General features: G+C 37.5%; 1 protein-coding gene across 1 annotated transcript in view; it reads left to right on the forward strand.

Annotated features, from left to right (window-relative positions):
- CTNNA3 (catenin (cadherin-associated protein), alpha 3) overlaps nucleotides 1-24,474 on the forward strand; it is a 2,453,748-nt gene that overhangs the window by 30,452 nt on the left and 2,398,822 nt on the right. Inside the window, exon 2 of the mRNA XM_006889022.1 lies at nucleotides 11,341-11,444. Within this exon, the coding sequence (XP_006889084.1) occupies nucleotides 11,341-11,444 (104 nt within the window). The remainder of the gene's footprint in view (nucleotides 1-11,340; nucleotides 11,445-24,474) is intronic.

Here is a 24,474-nt window from a genome sequence, read left to right on the forward strand (position 1 = left end):
CTCTTCTCCAGCACCACAACTCAAAGGCAAACATTCTTCTTCTATCCTCCATAGTCATTATCCAGCTCTCTAATGCATAGCAAGTAATTGTGAAGACCATAGACTGGATTAGGTGCACCTTAGTCTCTAGAGTGACATCATTACTTCTTAGTACCCTGGAAAGGTCCCTGACAGCAGAATTACCTAATGCAATTCACCTTTTGATTTCCTGACTGCTGGTGCCAGAAGTGTTGATTGAGGAGACAAGCAAGCTATAATTGTTAACAACTTCAATCTCTTCTCCATCCATTGTAGTGCTGCCGATTGGCCCAGTGGTGAGAATCTATTTGTATTCTTGATGTTGAGCTTAAATCCATATTGAAGACTACAGTCCTTGACCATCTGTAGTGAGCGCGAAATCGTGTTTTATTTTCTTCACTCTTCTTTGCTCTGGATTGGGAGAGACCAATAGTTGCTTTTTTTTTTTAATGACTGATTGTAAACTTTTAAGACTGTAGTCACTTCTCACAAAAATATAATGTAGGACCTTGTCTTTGTGTACTATGTTATGTCTTAGCTACCTTTAGAAACTGTAATATTAAACTTTTATACCTCTTTTTTTGCTTCAGCATCTTCAACGACACTCTCTCATTTTTTGGTAAGCAGCATAGAGTCTGTATTTGCTTTTAACATAATGTGACAGTCTCTGGGCTTTAATAGAGAGATTAAATCTATTCACATTTTTTTTGTGACTCTATACACTAAAGCAAAAAACCAAAACAAGACAAAACAAAACAAAGCAAAATGAAACAAACCAAGCAAAAAAACCAACCCCAAACCTTAAAGTTGATTCTAACTTATAATAATAGCCTTATAGGACAGACTAGAACTTCCCCATATAGTTTACAATGATATTAGTATTTATAGGAGTGGACTCCCACAACATCCTCCTATAGAGTGGTTGGTGGATTTGATCTATCAACTTTATAGTTTGCAACCAAGTGCTTAAACCCTGATTCTCCAAGGTTCTTTGGGATTGCTTATTTGGTTGCACTAATCCCTGTCCTCTTGTTATAGATCTCAATATGCAACTTACTCTCTTTCTTTCTCTATGTGTGTATCTTTGATTCCAGCATCCCTCAGCAGTCTCTTCCCATCCCTCATTCAATGCAGTTACATGCTGATATTTTAAGAACCAGATCATTGTGCAAAAGTTGGATTGTACAATTTGATGGGTGGAGGGGGTGAGGGAAATTGAAAGAATTAGAATTTGTATTAAAATTTTGTAAATTAGTGAAAAAAAAGTCAGCTTGCAGAGGGGGAAGGTAGGGAGGGGGGTAAAATGTGTAACAATGAATCAATGAAAATGTAAATTTTCTGTAAACTTTTGTTAAAATGACAAAATAAAAAAAATTTTAAAAAGTTGGCAGTATGTTAAATGGAGGATGAGTATATCATATCAGAAATGGAAGATGACCACATTACTATAAAACCGCTAAATTACATCATTATACAACTGCCAAAATTTATTGTTATTTGTTAGTCAAAACACTGAGAATCGTGGACCAAGTCAATCATATACATCTTAACCATCAAAGTGTTATTTTCACCTTGCATCTTAGCATTACTTACTGCCTATTACATGCTACACACTGTTAATGTTGTTGTTGTTGTTGTTATGTGCCATCGAGTTGTTTGCGACTCACAGCGACCCTGTGTACAAGAGCTCTATATGATGTTCTATCCTGTGCAAAACCTAGCTATCTCAAATGCACTTATTCCCACCGCTCCAGTCATAGAATTGATCCATCTCATTGAACGTCTTCCTCTCCTTTGCCGCCCCTCCATTCTGCCAAACATGATGTCCCTCTCCAAGGACCAGTCCGTCCTTGCAACATGCCCAAAGTATGTCAGACGAAGCTTCAGAATCCTTGACTCCAAGGGGCATTCCAGCTTCACCTTCTCCAGGATAAACCTGTTTCTTCTCCTAGCAGTCCATGGTATATTCAACACTCTTCTCCAGCCCCACAGCTCAAAGGCATCAATTATTTTTCTATTAACCCTATTCACTGTCCAACTCTGATGCGTAGCACGTAATTGAGAAGATCATAGCCTGGATCAGGTGCACCTTAGTCTCCAGCCTGACATTGTTGCTCTTTAGTACTCTTGAGAGGTACCTCACAGCTGACTTTCCCAATGCAATTTGTCTCTTGATTTCCTGGCTGCTGTTACCAAGAGTGTAGATTGTGGAGCCAAGCAAACTAAAACTGTCAACTATCTCAATCTCTTCACCATCCATACTGATGCTGCCAGTTGGCCCAGTGGTGAGAATATTTGTTAATGTGCAAAATAGTAATATGGTAAATTTATCTTTATTGTAAAAGTGAAATATTGGATAACGACATATTTGAGAAATAAGGAGCAAGTATATATACATTCTTCTCCTTATTTTTACTACAGCCTTCTCTGATACTGTATTTTTTTTCTCTCTCAGTAGATTTACCTATTCTAGAAATTTTATTTATATACTGTTACAATATTTGTTCCCCTGTGTCTGGTTTATTTTACATAGCATAATGTCTTCAAAATTCACCAATGTGGTGGTGTTAATCAGAAATTAATTTCTCTCTTTACTTGAATAATACATTTAACACACATTCAAATCCATTTATCTATTGAAAGAAATATGGATTATTTAAACTTTTTGGCTATTGTGGACATTGGTATACATGTGCTTGTTTGAGTCATGACTTTCAATGATTTTATTTATATATCCAAGAGTAGATTTCTGGGTTTTGTGATATTTCTCCACCACTCTTACATCAATTTTGTCATATTGTAGAGGCTGTCATGTTGCTACAATGTTGGAAACAATGCCATTGGTATGAAATAGCAGCATATCACCTGAATAGGTTTCAGTGGAGCTTCCACATTAAGAAAGACTAGGAAAGAGGACTTGGTGATAAACTTCTGAAAAAGTGAAGGCCTATGAATAGTGGTGAAAAATAGTCTGATGTTGTGCCAGAGATGGGTCCCTCAGGGTGGAAGGTACTCAAACACAACCAAGGAAGAACTTCCCCCTCCAAGTAGAGTCTACCTTAATGGTAAATATAGAAGAAAACATTTAAGACTTTATTTACTGATGTGGTGTGACTCAAAATGAGAGCAATAGCAAACATCCACTAATAATCAGAATGTTTAAATTATGATTCAAGAAAAATGGAAAACTATAAAAAAATGAGATGAACCCATAAAGCTTCATATAGTAGGCATTAGTGAACCAAAATGTAGGGGTCTTAACCATTTTGAATTGGGCAAGCATATGATCAACTATGCTGTAAATGAGAAATTGATCAAGAATTGCACTACATTCATTGTCAAAGTAAAGATTTCAAGATCTGTCTTGAAGTTTAATGACAATATATAAGAAAGTTCAGTGACATTTATAAGGAAGACTAGTTAATATGACTATTAATTAATTTTTAGTACCAGTTATTAATGAAAAAAAATAAAGAAGTTGAAGATTTTTAGTAACTTCTTCAATCTTTAACTGATCAAACATTTAATTAATTAAATAGATGCTTTGATAATTACTAGCATTTGAAATGCAAAAGATGAAACAAGAAAACTCAGTAGCTGGATAATGTGGTCTTGAGGGTAGAAATGATGCTGGGAATCTATTAGAATTTCTCAAAATCAATGAATTATTTATTGCAAATATCTGTTTTCAACCATGTAGATGGCAACTAAATACAGAACTACAAATGCAGATGTCCTGGAAAATAACATACAGGAATCAGTTGACTACATCTATGGGAAGAGATGAGAGAGAAGCTCAATATTATCAGTTAGAGTGTATTCCAACAGGAGTAGAGCAACATTTGCTAATGTACAATTGGAGAGAGAAGCTGAAATAAGTCCATAAGAGGCAATGCATAATCTTGGTTCCCAAACTTAGAGACTGTCTAACACATGTATTTGACACATGGTGCATTAATAACTGAAGTTCAGGCAAGTTGTAAAGTAACACCAAAGGCATAATAAAAAGGCAAGAATGGAAGAAAAGGAGGGAAAAAAAAGAATGTCAGAGGAGATGAAAGCTTTCTCTTGAATATGTTGTTGTTAAGGGCCTTGGAGTCAACTATAATTCATGGTGACCCAATGGACAACAGATCTGAACTTTTCCCTCTCCTGTGCCGGCCTTGTGATCTCTGTCGTACTCAAGTCCATTGTAGTAGTCACTGGGTCAATGCATTTTTGTGAGAGTCTTCCTTTTTTTGCTCTGCGCCTCCATCTTTCCTAGCATGAGATCTGTCTCGAAGAATTGATTCCTCCTGAGAACATGCATGCCCAAACTAAGGGAGATGAAGTTCAACCATTCTTGCTCCTAAGGAGTTCTCTGGTTGCACTTCCTTCGAGATAGATTTGGTCGTTCTTTTAACAGTCCAGGGTATATTCAATACTCTTCTCTAACACCACAATTCAAACGCTTAAATTATTCTTAGGTATTCTTTATTCATTACCCAACTTTCAGATACAAAGGAAGCAATTTAAAATATCATGGCTCACGCCAAGGGCCATCTTAATCCTCTGACATGATTGCTTTCAGACCTTTGAAGAGATTCTAGACAGCAGCTTTGCCCAGTGCAAGACACATTTTACTTTCTTGACCACTGCTATAATGGCTGTTAATTGTGTAGGCAAGTAAAACTAGATTTTTTTTTAACTTCAATAATTTCTCCATCTATCATGATGTTGCCTGTTGGTCCAGTGGTGAGAATTTTTGTTTTCTTGATGTTGAAGATTGTAGTCTTTGATCTTCAGTAAGTGATTTAACTGTTCTTCACTTTCTAAAGACAAGATTGCGTCATCTGCATAACAAAAGTTGTTGATGAGTCTTCCTCCAATCTAGATGCCACACTCTTGACAAAGTTCAGCCTCTCAAGTGATTTACTCAGCATACAGATTAAATCATTATGGAGAAAGGATCAAGCAACCCTGATGCATACCTTTCCTGATTTTAAACTGTGCATTATTTCCTTGATCTATTCAGACAACTGCTTCTTGGCTCATGTAGAGGTTTTGCATGGTCACTATTAAGTGTTCTGGGATTCCCATAAACTGTTGTGATCTACAGAGTCAAATGCCTTTATATGGTCAATGAAATGTAGAGAGACTTCTTTCTGTTTTTCTCTGCTTTCAGCCAATGTTCTTCTGACATCAGCAATGATATTTTGGTGTCATGGCGTTTTCTAAATCCAGGCTGAATTTCTGGAAGTTCTCTGTTGATGTATTGTCCTAGCTGTCTTTGACGGTTTTGAGCATGATTTTATTTACACTTGATATTAATAATACTGTTTGATAATTTCCCATATTTTGTTGGGAATTCCTTTTTAGGGAAAGGGAACAAATATAGCTATCTTCCAGTTACTTGGCCAAGCAGCTCTCTTCCAGCTTAGTGAGTTTGTCTAGGTTTGCATCTGTTTATTAAAATATATTAGTTGGCATCTCACCAATTCCTGGAGCCTAATTTTTTGTTAATGCCACCAATGCAGCTTGAACTTCTTCCTTCATCACCACTGGTTCTTGATCAAATGCTACTTTCTGAAATGGTTCTGTGCCCATCCATCACTTCTTTTTTGGTACAGTGATTCAGTGTATTCCTCCCATGGTTTTAGGATTTTCCCTGTGGCATCCTTCAGTATTGCAATTCGAGACTTTAGTTGTTTTCCTTTTTTTTTTAGCATGAGAAATGCTGAGCAAGTTCTTTCTTTTTTGTTTTCTAACTCCAGGTCTTTGCATTTTCCTTCATTATACTTTGTTTTGTCCTTTTACCCTACCCTTTAAAATCCTCTGTTCATCCCTTTTACTTTGGCAATTCTTCCCTTTGTTTTGGCTTCTTGATTTTCTAGTGCACTTTTCAGTCCTTTCTAATATCCATTAAGTATTTTCTTTCTCCCCTGTCTTTGTAATGATATTTTGATTTCTTCATATTTTGATTTCTTCATAGATGATATCCCACAACTCATCTGGTCTTCTATCCCTACTATTCAATACCTCAACCATATTCTTGATAGCATTTTAAATTCAGGTGGGATAGACTCAAGGTTCTATTTTGGGTTTTGTGTCTTTGTAATTTTCTTTACCTTCAACTTGAACTTGCATATAAATACCTAAATCAAGAGAAGAGATGATGAAGTGAAAGAATTGGACAGATAATTTCAAAGTGAGACTGAGGAAGACATAGTTAAGTTATTGTAAGGAAGTGTGGAAAGATTGTAAGTTAGAAAACCAAAAGGAAAGAACACACTTGAGATTTATGAAGCTTAAAGAGTTGAAGGAAAATATTATTAAGCCTTCAATTACAATATTGACAAGAATTTAAAACTGAGCTGAAGACATTGGTAAAAAACAAGACTCCAGGAATTCATGGAATACCAATTAAGACATTTCAATAAATGCATATGACACACAAATCACTTATTCATCTTTGCCAAGCTATTTGGAAGATACTTGGTCAACTAACTAGAAGCTCATATTAAAGAAAAGAGACTAAAAAAATGTAGAAATTATCAAACAACATAATTAGAATTACAGGCAGATGAAATTTTATTGAAGATAATTTAAAAATGTTCTTCAACCTGAAATGCAAGTTGGATGCAATGGAGAACATGGATGAGAGATGTCGGATGGTTCTTGGCTGAAAGTAAAGAATACAAGAAAGATATTTATTTTTGTCTTATTGGCTGTGAAAAGACACTTGATTATATTGATTTTAATAAATCATTAACAAGAATTCAAAGAGTGAAAATTTTAGAACACTTGATTATATTCATGCAGATGTTATACTATGCCCGTGCAAAGAATAGAATAAAGGGATGCTTCATGGTTAAAATCAGGAAGGATTGTATCCTTTCACTATACTTATTTAATCTATTTGCTGAGCCAATAAGTCAAGAAGCTGAGCTACATTAAGAAAATGCAGTGTAAGATTGGTTGGAGACTCTAATAATTTATGATATGCAAACGACACAACTTTATTTACTAAAACTGAAGAGCTAGAAGCACTTAGTGATGGAGATCCAAGACTATACCTTTCAGTATGGATTAGAACTTGTTGCTGTCATAGAGTCCCTGTGACTCATAGCGACCCTTTATAAATAAAATAAAAATTGCCACAACTGAATAATAAAGAGCATAATAATAAATGGAGAGAATACTGATAAGGATTTCATTTTACTTCGATCCACGATGGACATCTATGGAAGCAGCAGCCAAGAATTAAAATAAAAGGAAAATCTTCTGCCAAAGACATCTTTAAAAGTATTAAAAACAAAGATTTCACTTTGAAGAGTAAGGCTATCTGACCAAAGCCATGATATTTACATATGCCTTATTTGAATGTGAAATCTGAACAATGAATACTGTAGAAGTATCGATGCACTTGAATTCTGGTGTTAATGAAGAATATTGAATATCCATACTATGGACTGATAGAAACAAGAACAAGTCTGTTTTGGAAGAAGTGCAACCAGAAGGCTTAGAAGCAAGAATGATAAAACTTCATATACTTTGTTACGTACCAGGAGAGACCACTTCTTGAAGGACACCATGCTTTGTAAAATATAGGGTCAATTAAAAAAAGGCAGTCTATCAATGAGATAGGCTGACTTAGTGGCTGCAATAATGGACTCGAAACACAGGAACAGAATTTATGACAACAATCTGGAACAAGGGTCACATTGCAGAGAGGGTGAGGGAGTGGGGAAAAGAGGAGGGAGAAGAAAATGTGCAAAAATGGAAAAAAGAAAACATTTTTGATGTTTAAAAAATCCATAGGTTTTATAAAATCAATCACCATTACCCTATTTTTTCACCTGGATCCTTCCCATTTGTTTCCCTCCCTTTACCCACCAAACTGCAGTCCTGTGATTTCACCCCTGCCTATCCTCACTCCTCTGCTATGTGAATGACGAATAGTGTGACACGAAGTATATAATCTTTGTAAGCAAGCCAATCAAAGAAAATGTGAAATAAAATATGTTCTCAAAAACAGGCACACCTTAGTCTTCAGAGTGACACCATTGCTCTTCAGTACTTTGGAGAGGTCCCTAATAGCAGACTTTTCTATTGTCATACATCTTTTAATTTTTGCGGCTGCTGGTGCCAAGAGTGTTGACTGTGGAGGCAAGCAAACTAAAGTTGTGTACAGTCTCAATCTCTTCACCATCCATCCTGATGTGGCCAATTGTCTCAGTGGTGAGAATCTTTGTCTTCTTGACATTGAGCCTCAATCCATATTGAAGGCTGCAGTCCTTGATCTTCTGCAGCAAGCACTTCAGGTCCTCCTCAGTCTTGACTTATTTACAAAATTCAAATACATTGTTTTCACACAGGATCCTTCCCATTCCTTTCACACATCCCACCCATTAAATTGTGCAACCCTGTCATTAATACCCCACCCTGCCCATCCTCACCCCTCTGCTTCCACTCTCCCTCCCCCTTGGATCCTCATTCTACAATAATGGTTTCATACCTTTGGATCCTCAGACTCATTCCACAATAATGGTTTCATACATTTTTTTTTGTCCTTGTGAGACTGAGTTAGTTCACTCAGCATAATGCACTCTAGTCCCTCCCTAGTTAGGTAGTAATATACAAAATCATTGCTCCTGCATGTTGCATAGTATTCCATTGTATGAATGTACCACAACATCTCAGTCCATTAGTTTGTGGTTGGTCATTTGGGCTGTTTCCATGTTTTTGCAATGGTGAATAATGCTGGTATGAACATTGGTGTACAAGTCTTTGTTTGAGCTTCAGTTCTCTTTTCCTTCCAATGGAATAGCAATGGTATATCTGGATCATATGAAATTCCCAAGTTCAGCTTTTTGAGGAAGTGTCAAACTGCCTTTCAGAGAGGTCGTACCACTTTGCAATCCCACCAACAACGCGTAAGAGTTCTTATCTTGCCACATCCTCTCCAACATTTATTACTTACTGTTCTGTTAACCTTTGCCACTGCTAGTAGAGGGAGATGGTTTCTCTTGACATTGAGCCTCAATCCATATTGTAGGCTGCAGTCCTTGACACTGCAGCAGGAGCTTCAGGTCCTCTTCAGTTTCAGCAAGCAGGGTTGTGCCATCCGCATAACGCAGGTTTTGATGCGCACAGGGATTTAATCTTTAGAAGGTCCCATTCATCAATTTTATCCTCTTCAGATTGTACATTTCTGGCTGTATTTGGCTGTCTTTTTATACTGTAGACCAGACCTCCTAAGCTTGATCTCAGTTTGTCTCTTAATAACTTTTTGGTTTTGGGCTTTACTCCCAGGTCACTGATCTACTTTGAGGTGATCGTTGTATATAGTGTGAGATGTGGATACTGTTTCAGCTTTCTGCAGATAGCAGTTCAGTTTTGCCAGCACCATTTGTTGAAGAGATTGCCATTTTCCCATTTAAGATGTTTTATTTTCTTGTTGAATATCAGTTGACCATAGATAGCTGCGTCTATTTCTGATTTCTCAATTCTGTTCCATTGGTCTATGTACCTGTCATTGTACCAGTGCCATGCTGTACTACTACTGCTGTGTAGTAAATTTTGAGGTCAGGGAGTTCTATGCCTCCTACTTAATTTTTGTTTCTCAGAAGTGTTTTGTTTATTTTGAGTCTCTTGCCTCTCCAAATACACTTGATGATTTCCCTTTTTATCTCATTGAAAGATGAATTTGATGTTTGTATTGGGGTTGCATTGAACATGTAGATTGCTTTTGGTAGAATTGTCATTTGGTTGTCATTGAATCTTCCTATCCATGAACAGGGCACATTTTTTCCATTTCTTTAGGTCTTTTATCATGGACAGGGTTTTGTTGTGATTTACAGAACTAAATCCATGGTGAGGTTGCTATGAGTTGGAAGCAACTCATTTGTAGTGAAATGCATGATTATAATATCTGAAACAATGGACTCAAACATGCCTATGGCCATGAAGCTGGAAAAGAATTGGGGTCAGTGTTGCATTTTTTTAATACATGTTGTTGTTATATGCCATTGAGTTTCCTGAAACTCATAGCAACCCTATGTACAACAGCTTTGAAGCCTGCCCTATCCTAGGCCAGTCTTACTTCCACACACCTAATCCTGTTGCCCCAGTTATTGTGTTAATCCATCTCATCCAGGGTTTTCCTCTCCTGTGCTGTCCCTCCACCCTTCAAGCTTGTTGTCCTTCTCCAAGTACTGGTCTCTCCTGGCCATGTGCCCAAAGTATGTGAGACAGAGTGTCAAAGTCTTAGTCTCCAAGGAGAATCTTTCTTTCACCCTTTCCAAAACAGATCTTTTTGTTTTCCTGGAAGTTCATGGTATGTTCAGTATTCTAATCCAGCACCATAACCCAAAGGCATCAATTCTTCTTCTATCATCCTTAGTCATTGTCCAGCTCTCTGATGGATAGCAAGTAATTGTAAAGACCATGACCTCGATCAGGTGCACCTTAGTCTCCAGACTGACATCATTGCCTCTCAGCACTTTGGAGAGGACTCTGACAGCAGACTTCATAGTTTACCTTGAATTACAGCCTACTCCATAGTAACTAAAAACAACATGTACATTTATATTAGTGTCTCTTCCGCAGAAGAAAAGAAAATCAATTGCCCCATTCACCTCTTGAATAAAAACCCTACATAAAAACAAAGATACATTGTGGCAAATGGACAATTAAAACAGAGTTTCAAGGGGGCGGGGGAAGAAGAACAAACTGGGGAGGAGGGTAGAGAAAATAGTGCAACAATGAATGAATGAAAATCTAAAATCTCTGTAAATGTTCATTAAAATTAATAAAATTTAGTAAGTAAAAAAAACCCCAAAGACACAAACCAAAATACCCCCCCCCCCGAAAAAACCCCACCAATCTCCAAAGCCAAGAGAGACACATCAGAGGTCTCTGACAGACCTACCTGCTTTCTCATGTGAGCTCACAGGAATGAGGGTAACTCTGAGACATGGGCCGTCTTAGTGCCATAGGATCATGATAATTGAGGAGGTCCTGTAAAGCTTAAGATATATCTCACCAACTCAGCTATTCATCTTTACTTAAGGTCCTTGATTTAATGCAAGCCCTCCTGAGATCCATTACTGCTTTAATCATGAACATATTACCATAGATTAATTTGTTTACTGACCTAGATCTGTACAACATAACTTCAGAGAATCTTTGGACTTTGCAAGCATGGGCTTCTGGTAACCTCTGAGGCTGTATCTGGTATTGGGAGATTGCCAAATAAAAATCGTATTTGCCTTTTGCTTACCTGTAGTGCTTTCCCCCCCAAAAGTGTTGTAACTAATATATTTGGTTTTTTGCACACAGGCAGCATGTCAGCGGAAACACCAACCACACTGAACATTGATCCCAAGGATCTGCAGGTCCAAACATTCACTGTTGAGAAGCTACTGGAGCCTCTCATAATCCAGGTATTAATACTATACAAGTTGTAACATGCAGTAACTGCAAGATAACTACAAAGAAGTGTGGAAATGGATAACAGAGGAAAGATTTGGTTTCTATACATGAATATATCACCCATAATTAAAATATTATTTAAATATAAGAGTATATGTTTAGTATCTGGGGCAATAGGGGCTGATATATCGGAATTAGACTGGCTCAGGATAGAGTAGGGTTCAGAGCTGCTGTGTATATGGTTTCTATATGTCACAGATGACTCAATGGCACATAACAATAATAACTACAACATACTATATTGTTTGTGTTTTTATTTAAGCCTCGTGTTTAGAGTCAACAAGACCTGAGGGAGGGCCTTTATATTTAAAAGTTGGTTGTTACTATTCTGTTAAGTGGTACAGCACTATTCTGTCTATGTGCTGTACTGAGGTAACCTGAGGTTGCTGTGATGCTGAACCTTGTGCCATTGGGGTCTCAAATGCCATAACAGCTACCCATGGTGGACAGTGTTTGGGGGAGCTTCCAGTTTAAGACATGTCCAGAAGCAAGAGTGGCATCCACTTCCTAAACAACATGCCTCTGGAAACTTTATGGACTTTGATAAATGATAATAGTCATAGAAAGGCTTCAAGCCTTTTGTTCATAGGGTTACTATGAGTTGTGCTTGACTTGATGGCAATCAACAACAATAACAGTAGTAGTAATAATAGTAGTGATAATGATGATAACTCTGAAAATTTTACTTCTAGATTCTTTTAACAGCATTAGTAATAATATACATTATATTGTTATTTTGTACCATTGAGCAAGAACTAACTCATTGTTGACACTGTAGCATGTTTTCATAGGCAGTAAATTGTATAAGCATGTATTTTCCATCTTTTTTCTGCTGAGCAATTGGTGTACTAGAACCACATACCTTTGAGTTGGCAGTGCAACTCTTTACAACTATACTTATCTCTCTATCTATCTCTATCTATCATCTATCTATCTATCTATCTATCTATCTATCTATCTATCTATCTATCTATCTATCTATCTAGTATAGAGCTTTGGTGTCCTAGTGTGTGATGAGTTGTTCTGCTACCTCATTGACAGGTAGTTTGAATCTACCAGTTGCCCTACAGGAGAAAGATGGGCAATCTCCTCCTATGCAATTTGTCATTGTTATTAGGTGCCATTGAGTCAAATATGACCCATAGTGACTATGCACAACAGATCTGAACTCTGTCCTATTCTGTGCCACCCTCACAATTTCTGACACACCAGAGCCCATTGTTGCAGTCACTGTATCAATATTCATTTGGTTGAGGGCCTTCTTTTTTTCACCAACCACCCACCTTTCCAAGAATGATGTCTTTCTTCAAGGAATAGCCTTTCCTAGCAACATGCCTGAAATATACAAGAAAGAGCTTTTATCATCCTTGACTCCAAGAAACAATCTAGCTGCACTTTCGCCAAAGTATATTTGTTTGTTCCTTTGGCAGTCTATGGATATTCAGCACTTTTCTTCAAAACCACAGTTCAAAGGCACCAATTCTTCTTCTGTCATCTTCATTCATGATACTGGGACAATGAATAGAGATGAGGTGTGATTTACAATCTCTGAAAACCTGGAGAATCAGCTGTGAGTTGGTTCTAACTTGGCATATGACAGCAACAACATATGTAGTGTACCGTGCCTTTTACAGCACCCTTAAACTGATTTAGGGGTCGATAGAGTGTTGTACTGCTAACTGAAATGATGATTCAAACCCACCAGCAACTCTTTGAGAGAAAAATGGGCAATCTCCTACTGTTATGATTTATATTCTCAGAATCTGAAAGGAGAGTGTGTTATGAGTCAGAATAGACCCTACAGCAGTGAATTTTATACAGTTATGTTATTTGATGGTCATGAAAACTGTGAGGCAAACAGACAGCATGGTTAAAGCCATCTTCTTTATATAGATGAGGCAATTTGAGGCTAGAGAAATTCAGTGACTTGCCAGAGACACTTGGTGGCTCATTTGCCAAATAGGAAATTATCTTGAAGATATTAAAATACATGAAAAAGCAGCAATTTAAAGAAATTCCATGGTAGTATATAATAACATGAATTATTCTTTAAAAATATACATATAATCTATTATTTATTATGTAAACCTAGAGTATTGGATTTTCTTAAAGCAAAAATTATAGGAGCTTATGCTCTGGTGGCCCAGTGGCAAGAAGCTGTGCTGTAATCCGGAAGGCATACAGTGTGAGGCCACCAGCTAGCTGCTCTGTGGGAGAAGGATGGGCACTCACTCTCCTCCCGTGTTACTAACTGCCTCTGAAAACCCGCTAGAGGGTCAGGTGTGGATTGATTCCAAATCAACGATAAATAACAACAACAACAACAACAACGAATATTATAGATTTAAATTTTTGTTCTTAATAAAAAATTTGTGAAACAATTCATTAGTCCTAATCTAAAAAACCTCTTACTGTTTTTTAATTATTAAAATTAATTGAATAAAAAAAGCAAAAGAGAAATAGACAATAAAAATATAATAATCTTTCCTCCAAGAGAAGAAGATTAGAGTTTAAATGCATTTAATTTCCACACAGCAAAATTATGGGTGATTTTTATTATCATCATAGTAGTTTATAATATTTAAGAATTTAAGTGTTTACTGCTAATGAAAAGGTGAATAATTGGACTCCACTGGTCACTGTGAGGGACAAAGTTGGAGCTATCTCCTTTTAAAAATTGAGCCTCAGAAAGCTGATGGAGGATGGCCCTGAATTGGACAGTCAACTCAGTTGCAGTGTGTTTTGTTTCATCTACAGTTATATGGAAATAGCGTGAACGGTTTCACTATGTATGTGAAGTTTACCACACTTTCCCATTTAAAATCATTGTTGGACAACACAGTCCAGGTTCTTGCCTTCACAAGAGAAATAAAGCAGGTTTAGACTGATTTAAAAAGAAAAGAAAGTCCAAAACAACTATGAGATATCAACTCACCCCAGTAAGAATAGCGAAAGTTAACAGAACAGCAAACAACAAATTCTGGTGAGGTTGCGGAGAAACTGGAACCCTTACTCACTGTTGGTGGGAGTGTAAAATGGTGCAACCACTATGGAAAGCAGTATGGTGTTTTCTCAAAAAGTTGGAAAAAGAAGTATCATTTGACCCAGCGATTTCACTGCTGAGAATATACCCTAAAGAAACCAGAAAGGCCACTCAAACAGATATATGCACATCCATGTTTATTGCTGCTTTGTTCACAATAACAAAGAGTTGGAAACAACCCAGGTACTCATCAACAAACAAATGGATAGAGAAGCTGTGGTATATTCACACAATGGGATACTATGCTACATTGAAAAACAAGGAACTCATGAAATATATAAAATGAGTGGCCTGGAGGACATTATGCTGATTGAAATATCTCATTCACAAAAGGACAGATACTATGTAGTGCTACTGTTGTAAAGTGAGACTGACATCAGAGTTGGGAGGAAACTAAGAGAGGATAAACAATATATACTGCATTGAAAGAGATGAGGGAGAGCACTATTTAAAAAGGATATAATTAGGTATTATTGGCATGACAAGAGTCCAGAATGAAACCTGCATAGTGGAGTGGACTGGGGGGTGGGATTGTATAACGATGAAAGATTTTTAACTAATTAATTTTTTTTTTTTTTACTTTTCAAAGAGAAAAGCAAACTGGAGGGGAGGGGTGGGCAGGGAGTAAAGTGTGCAACAATGAATGAATGGAAAGAAAAAAAGATATATAAAAAAAGAAAGTCGCTTTTAGAACATGGCTGTAGTGTCTCTGGTTTCGTGCTAGGTGAAATGGGAAAGGGGTGAGGTAGCCAATTAGGTACTGGGATTCAGTTTATTTCTTTATTCAATTTAAGGAGCACATGTATTTTAGTCTTTTTGATGGCTAAAATGTGTGCACCACAGGATCCACAATATGGAATTCGTGAAGGGGACCTGGGGTGTACAGTCCCACTTATTTTAGGATGGTGAGCATGAATTGAGTAGCAAGGCTATCCAGTTTGATTCCTCTGTAAGGTAGATAGTTTTACTTCTAGTTTGGGAAGGTCAGCTCTTGGTCACAGGTTGTTTTTCTACACATGCTCCAGGCACTGATTTGAACCATTTTTATTTTAAACTAGGTTTTCAGGATGCAAATCTGTATAGAATAATGTCTTATCAGGAAGGAAGGTTAACAATCAGCTCTTATTAATGGAAAGCACAATGTAAGATACTTACAGGAGCAACGGTTTACAAAATTACTACACAACTTGGAAGAGACTGGAGAGTATTATACTGAGTGAACTAACTCAGTCTCATAAGGAAAAATACTGCATAAGACCATTATTGTAAAAAGAGAAGGATAACTAGTAAAACCTGTATGGGAATCCAAGAGGGGAAAAGGGAGGGAGCAGCAGGGTGAAGTTGGATGGAGGAGAAATCATAGGCAATGGGAAAGATTCAGTGGGGACCTGAAAAGACAGGGTAATGGTGGACATAATTCAATTGGGATTAAATTTATAAACCATAGTGTATGGAAATGATTGTAGGAAGCGCAATGTGAATGAAGGACAATGTGAAGGAAAAGTGTTGTTATGTGCTGTGAAGTTGCCTGTGGCTCATAGTGACCTGCGTCTCATGTACAACAGCTCTGAAGCCTGCCCTGTCCTGAGACAGTCTCACTGACTCTGACACACCTACCCCCACTGCCCCAGTTCCCGTGTCAATCCATCTCATCTGAGGTCTTCCTCTTCTGTGCTGTCCCTCCACCCTTCCGAAAATGATGTTCTTCTCCAAGGATTAGTCTCTCCTGGTCACGTGCACAAAGTATGTAAGACGAGCTTCAAAATCCTAGCCTCCAAGGCGAAACTTAATTTCATCCTCTCCAAGACAGACTTATTTGTTTTCTTGGTGGTCCACGGTATGTTCAAGACTCTCCTTCAGCACCACAAGTGTATTTTAAAATAAAATAGAAACCAATATAAAATATTTTTTTTAAAGTGCCAATTACAGGTTATTGGGAATGGCTAGAGGTGATGTTTCCAGAGTGAGTGTATAAATTTTTACAGTAAGTCTGTACACACTCTAACCAATAGTGGCTATCCTTTCCCTATCAAAGTGATTTTTGATAATTTTCTCTTTTTTGTAATCATGACTTTATAAATATAAAATTACTTCTTAAATATTCATCATGTGGTTGCACTATAATTTATTTTATTAGTGTCTCATTTTGGATATTCAGATTGTTTCTGTTTTTCACTATTATAAATAAATGTTAAACTTCTTTGTATATGAATCTTTGTCACCAATTCAGATAATTTTCATAGGTTGGTGACTAAGTGACAAGAAAAGAGAATTTTAATATATTTTCCTACATATAGCCAACTTTTGGGGGGGAAGTTTTAAATGAGTTCTCACTACTCATTTCATGTTCTGTTCTGGTACAATTACAGGATGTGGGAATGGAGACTGAGCTCCATTTGGGAGTTGGCTGGAAAAGGCAAGCCCATTAGTGCTTCTGCTTAAGCCTTACTTATTCCATAACAAGTGAATATTAAAGCTGGCCACTTAAGAATTGCTGATCCCAAAATCTGCTAATACACTGCATGTGAGTAGGGAAAATTTAATTATGGAGAAATGGCTATTCATATTCTAACTCGAGCCAATAAATATTTTACTTTGTCAAGTATATTATTGTAGCAGTCAGTGGAAAGCATTCTCATCACTCACTCATTCACTCACTTTTTGCCATCAAGTTAGAACTGACTCATAGATGATCTTACATTGGGTTTCAATGGCTGCAAATTACAGGGGAGAAGACAGCCCATTTTTTGCCCCAAGATCCACTGGTGGATTTAAACCCACATAGGGATGTAACTCCCTATGGACCATGTCACCAGAGTTCCTTGTGTTGTTTATTGTATATTTTATTATACATTCTTAACTGATTACCATTAAGTTAGTTCCAAATCATGGCAGCTCCCCATTGGGCTTCAAAACATTAAGTACATTTTTAAAAAAATTTTGAATTTCCCCTCCGTTTACATTGTGTTTTATATGATCATTTCCATACATTGTGTCTTATTAATCGTTATTGATCTATGCTCTTTATTACTCTATCTTTTCAAATCCTCACTGTGTTTTTTCTAATTCCCCACTCTCTACCATCAAATTCTGTGACTCTGTGATTTTCCCTCTCCCCCCAGCCTTCCTGTCCCTCTCCTTCCCTCATTAGATATTCATACACATCTTACTAGTTATCCTTCTATTTTACGATAATGGTCTTACACAATTTTCTCCTTACGAGCCTGGGTTACTTCACTCAGAATAATGTTCTCTAGCCTCCCCCCATGTCATATAGTATTTTTTGAAATTGTTACTTTGAGTGGTGGATAGTATTCCGCCGTGTGAATAAACCACAATTTTTCAAGTCATTTAGATGATTTCCATGTTCTTGTGATTGTGAATAGCACTGCTATGAAGATTGGTGTACAAATCTCCGTGTCTCAGTTCTGTTTTCCTTGGGGTATATTCTTAACAGTGGAATAGCTGGAATCTATGGGATTTCTATGTTCAGCTTTTTGAGGAAATGCCAAACTGTCTTCCACAGTAGTTGTCCTATTTTATAATCTCATGAGAGTTCAAATCTCTCCACATCTTCTCCAAAATTTATTGCTTACTGTCCTGTTAAACTTTGCCACTGCTACTAGGGTGAGATAGTATCTCATTGTGGTTTTGATTTGCATATCTCTTGTCATCAGTGATTTTTAAAAAAGGCTTTTTAAAAATTTTATACTGATTTATTTACAAAATTTGAATACATTGTTTATCACACAAAATCCTTCCCATTTCCTTCACACCCCAACCATCAAATTGTGCAAACCTATGATTAACAAGCCCCTACCAATCCTCACCCCTCTGCTTCCAGCACCCAACCCCTTAGATGCTCATACTCTTTCTACACAAATAGTTTTATAAAGTATTTGTCTTTGTGGGACAGAGTTAGTTAACTCAGAAGGATTTTCTCCAGTTCCTTTCCAGTTAGGTAGCAATTTATAAAGTCATTGCTCCTGTGTGCTGTGTAGTATTCCATTGTATGAATGTACCACAACTTCTTAATCTATTTGTTTGTGTTTGGACATCTGAGCTGTTTCTATGTTCTTGTGAGAGTGAATAATGCTGCCATGAACACTAGTGTACAGGTCTCCACTTGAACCTCAGTTCTCATTTTCTTGGGGTATATTCCAAACAATGGAATAGTTGGTTCATATGGGATTTCTATGTCCAGCTTTTTGAGCAAATGCCAAACTGCCTTCCAGAGTGGTTGCACCATTTTACAGTCCCTCCAACAATGTCTAAGAGTTCCTTTCTCACCACATCCTCTCCAACATTTATTACTTGCTGTCATGTTAAACTTATTATTGCCAGTGATTTTGAACATTTCTTCATGTGTCGTTAGCTATCTGAATGTCTTCCTCTGTGAAAATTCTTTCTGTATATTTTGCCTGTTTTGTAAATGGGTTGAGACCATTGGCATTGCCAAATGTTTTGTCCCAGTCAGTATGGGTTTTGTTTTTTGCCTTACTGGGAAAAAGTTTTTGATACACACAGGGCCTTAATCTTTAAAAGGTCTCATTTATGGATGTTATCCTCTCCTGGTTGTGCATTTCTGGATGTATTTGCCAGCCTATTTATACCATAGGCTAGGTCTTCATTTTATCTCTTATGATCTTTATAGTTTTGGGCTTTACCCCTATGTCTTTGATCCACCTTGAGTTGATTTTCATGTATGGTGTGAAATGGGAATCCTGCTTGAACTTTCTGCAGGTGGAAGTCCAGCTTTGCCAGCATCATTTGTTGAAGGGGATGTAATTTACTTATTTGATAGGTTTTGTTTCCTTGTTGAATACCAGGTGACCATAGGTGGATGGGTTAATTTCTGGGTTCTCTATTCTTTTCCGTTGGTGTATACATCTGTCATTGTACCAATACTAGGCTATTTTGGTTATTACAGCTGTGTAGTAAGTTTTCAGAACAGGGAGTGCTATTCCTCCCACTTAATTTTTGTTTTTCAGAAGTGCTTTGCATATTTGAGATCTCTTTCCTTTCCAAATAAACTTATATATTAAGGCTATAAATTTTAATGAGAGAAGACAGTCTCATTTTTCTCCAGAGGAGTGGCTTATAGACTCAAACATCCCACCTTTTTATTTAGTAAGCCAACATTAAACCTACTATGCCAATAATAGGGTATGTTGTTGTTGTTGTTGTTATGCGCTGTCGAGTCGCTTGCGACTCATAGCGACCCTATGTACAACAGCCCTAAACTCTGCTCTGTCCCGTGCCAATCACACTGTCTCTGACACTCCCATTCCAATTATCCCAGTCACTCAATCAATTCACCTCACAAAGGGCCTTCCTCTCCTGCGCTGTCCCTCCACCCTCCCAACCATGATGTCCTTTTCCAAGGACCAGTCTCTCCTCACAACATGTCTAAAGTATGTTAGACGGAGCCTCAGAATCCTTGCCTCCAAGGAGCCACCCGGTTTAACCCTTTCCAGAACAAATCTGTTTGTTTTCCTAGCAGTCCATGGTATTCTCAATACTCTTCTCCAGCACCACAGCTCAAAGGCATCAATTCTCCTTCTATCCTCCTTGGTCATTGTCCAACTCTCTGATGCATAACAAGTGATTGCGAAGACCATGGCCTGTATCAGACGCACCTTAATCTCCAGAGAGAAACCATAGCTCTTCAGGGTTGTGCCATCTCCACAACGCAGATTGTTGATAAATCGTCCACCAATCTTGACCCCACATTTCTCCTCATAGAGCCCAGCCTCCTGAGTAATCTCTTCTGCATATAGGTTGAAAAGGTAGAGAGATAGGATGCATCCCTGGTGTACACCCTTCCCAATTTTGAACCATGCAGTGTTCTCTTGCTCTGTTCTGATGACTGCCTCCTGGTCCAAGTATAAGTTTTGCATTAGAATCATCAAGTGTTCTGGGATTCCCATTCTTCTCAGAGTCAGCCATAGTTTGTTATGATCTACACAGTCAAATGCCTTTGCATAGTCAATGAAACACAGATAGACATTCCTCTGGTATTCCCTGCTTTCAGCCAAGATCCATCTAACATTGGCTACAATATCCCTACTACCACGACCCCTTCTAAACCCAGCCTGGACTTCTGGTAGTTCTCTGTTGATGTGCTGTTCCAGTCGTTTTTGGATAATCTTCAGTAAAATCTTGCTTGCATGTGAAATCAGTGAGATTGTTCTGTAGTTTCCACATTCTGTTGGGTCACCTTTCTTTGGGATAGGAACAAATATCGATCTCTTCCTGAAACCTGATAATAGGCTATATTAATTATAAACATTGATTGTACCTAACTAAAAACATCTTGTTAGGGACCATCTAATTGACCACTACTCCTTGTTCCATTTCCAACATCCTCACAACCTGATATGCTCGAGTATATTTTTACAGTCACTGTGTCAATCCATTTTTGTTGAAGGTCTTCCTCTCTTTGATTCAGTACTTTTCTCAGCATGATGTCTTTCCCCAAGGACTGCTCCATCCTGACAACATGGCCAAAGTGTATGAGATGAAGTTTCAATATTCTTGCCCCTGAGGAGCAATCTGTTTATACTTCCTCCAAGACAGACTTATTTGTTCTTTTGGCTGTCAATGGAATATTTATTTAGTACTCTTCTCCAACATAACAATTCTCAGGCAGATTCTTTTGCCATCCTTATTAATTTTCCAACTTTTTAGATGCTTATGAAACAGTAGCTTGGATCAGGCACACTTTAATCTTTAAACTGATATTGTTGCTCTTTACCACTTTGGAGAAGTTCTTGACAGAAAGAGAGCGGGTGAAGGAATGCAAGACCCTTGACCAAGAGGATTAACATGGTGACTGCTGAAATGGACTCTAATGTGACAGAAAGTGTGAAGATGGTGCAGTATAGGACAGGGTTCAGATCTGTTGTTCATAGTGTCGCTATGAGTTGTGCTCAACTCAATGGCCTCTAAAACAACAATAATTTAAAATAATGGACTTTTTTGAATTCAATGTTTACACTTCTTGTTTCTGTACTTTGCTTATGTGTCACCCACTGGCACATTGAAGAATGATTTTAAATTAGATTAACAATGTTTTTAAAATAGTGTGCTAAATGTTTCATCACATTGTTTTAATTTTTTAGGAAGTTTTCACGTGAAATGGTTAACATGGCTTATTTTAGGCATATATATTTCATTCTTAATTATACTGGAAATGTTATAAAAGAAGTTTATGATCTTTCTTTTAAATTAATCAGTTACTTTTAGATTATGTTCATTATCCCTGAGTTCATGCAACTATTATAGAAAGTTATGCATTCGCTAAAAAGATTTCTCATCTTTGATGATTATTTTTCGTTATTTTCCTTTGCATTCAAGATTCCAAAGAATTATTTTCTACATCTGTATATAATTCAAAGTCAAAATTATGTTTTAATCTTTGGAGTAATTGGTCATAGATACTATTATGCCAGCCTGACTTCTGAATTCATTTATACATAAATCTTTATTCCACTCTTTTCATAGCTATCAGAGTCTTCCCCATAAATCCTGATTTATTTCTAATCTATTTTCCCCCCTGTTGGGCACAGGTAAATCATGAGGTCATTTTACAGGGATGTTCAGCCTGGGATATATTTCAATCATTCGCTTTTATTTTTTCTGTGTGATAACTTCTACAGTTGCAGCTCCCTGTAATAAATTCCTCCAATGGATCAGAAATAATTTTTTTCTCAGAAACTACATTTTTATGATTATAACTGTAGGCATCTGCACTTTATCATTTTCAAGATCCTTGTTTGGCGATGCTGGGTGGAAAGTCTATTTATGCAGAATTGTGTTTGAAAAAAATTTATATCTCTATGTTGTGTACTCTTTGAAGAATAAGAACTGCTAGATCATGCTATAATCACTACATAATGGGACTGTCCATAATCTTGCCTTAAAATAGAATTTGTTATGTGTCAGATTCCTGTTAGATATGAACTAGAGGAATTTACTCAAGACCTGTTAAAAAAACCAACACATTCCTTATTATGTGTTGATTCCTATAGAAATTGGTGTTTTGGGCAAAGATTCAAATATAATCCCTAATGCAAATGTGTCAGAACATTTTTTTAGAGATAACTAAAAAATTAGATTGAGATTTGTTGTTATGTACTGTCTAGTTAGAATCGAGCTACAGCTGATCCTCCAGTAGGTTTTCAGAGGCAATAAAGAAATCACTTGAGAGGAGATATTCCATCCTTCTCCTGTAGAGTAGATGATTTTGTCAAACTGCACGGCTTTGGTTTTGCAGCACAGTTTATTGTAGTACCTTTCTCCATTTCTATTTTTCACTTGTTTCTGGAAGTCCTCCTGGGAATGTTTTTTTCATGATATTCATTACATGTAAGACAAGGCTAAGACTATCTGTCAACCCTTGTGTCAATCAGTCTAAATGAGATTATGCTGTGATATATGAGGAAATACACATCTAGTAGACAAGAAGTTGCACTGCCTACTGAAAGCCATGCAGTTTGAATCCACTAGCTGCTCAGCTGGAGAAAGATGGGTGATTTTATCCCATTGGATGGACAATCTCTGAGCACCCACTAGAGGGTCACCTACGAGTGGTTCATTCTTGATGGCAGTGTTTATTGTTTAATCTCTTCATTTTTTTGTGTTTATGCTATGTGAACAACCCTCAAACCTCAGAGACTTAACAAAAGTCCATTTCCCACTCAAGCTACTGTGATTACGGTGACATGGGAGTCTCCCTTCAGTATAGCCACTCAGTGACCCAGGATAATGTGAGCTCCATCTAAACATGCACTTCCACGATCGTGGTAGATGCAAGAGAACTTGACACGTCATACAAGGTTTCCGCTATGTCTGCCTAGAAGCAGCTAAGCCAGTTTAAGTTATATTTCTTCTGACCAAAAAAGTCAGGTTGAAAGCTGGGTGTGTAGTTCTACTTGTGCCCAGGAGAGTGAGGGTGTTTGCACACAGCCCCACCGACCACTACTTCCCTATGACTTCTTTTTCAGGCATTTCTCTTTCTAAAGCTCCATCTGCTACTAGGTAACCTTGGCACCCTTGTCATAGCTGCTTTTACCAGAGTGGGCAACTGATGTGGGAGGATTCATTATAAGCTGCGACATGGTCTCCATGGGAATTCTGCCTCTGGGGGATGATCATGAATTGTTCCTGTCATCATTCTCTCTTTGGGAAGCTGAATAATATTGAAGGTTAAGCAGCTTTATCAGGGGTAAAGCATTTAGATGTGCAGAAATTAGAGAGGTGGAGATTTGAATTAGAATGCTAATGGAGGAACTTTTGTATTTGGATCCACAAACTCCTGCAGTTTAAAGAGAATAAGATTACCTACACACCAGCAAGCATACAATGGATCCTTTCAGCTTCATAGCCACAGCCTACTCTCAAAATTGTACTCGAGAGTCAACAGGCTTCTCTCTTTCTAATTCTCCCCCACCCCATCTATATATTGATTGCTAGAAGAACAAACAGGTTTGTCCTGGAGAGTGTGAAGTCAGGCTATTCCTTGGAGGCAAGGATTCTGAAGCTTTGTCTAATATACTTTGGACATATTGCAAGGCAGGACCAGCCCTTAGAGAGGGACGTAATGCTTGGGAGAGTGGAGGGACAGCACAAGAGAGGAAGACCCTCGATAAGATGGATTGATTCAAGACTGAAGTAATGAGGGGTGGGTGTGTCAGAGACAATGAGATTGGCACAGGATAGATCAGGGTTTAGGGCTGTTGTACATAGGTTTGCTATGAGTCACAGGTGACTTGAAGGCACTTAACAACAACAACAACAACAACAACAACAACCACCACCACCTATATTGATTGTACAGAGTTCTGTCATTCTATCTCCAGCTTCACTTCTCTCCAAGTCCATGTTTCCTAACTATTGATACTTCTTTTCTGTTCCCAACTTTTGCATTCCAGTCA

This window comes from Elephantulus edwardii, unplaced genomic scaffold (genome assembly GCF_000299155.1).
Source record: "Elephantulus edwardii isolate Elephantulus edwardi_28Jun2011 unplaced genomic scaffold, EleEdw1.0 scaffold00074, whole genome shotgun sequence".
NCBI lineage: Eukaryota > Metazoa > Chordata > Mammalia > Macroscelidea > Macroscelididae > Elephantulus > Elephantulus edwardii.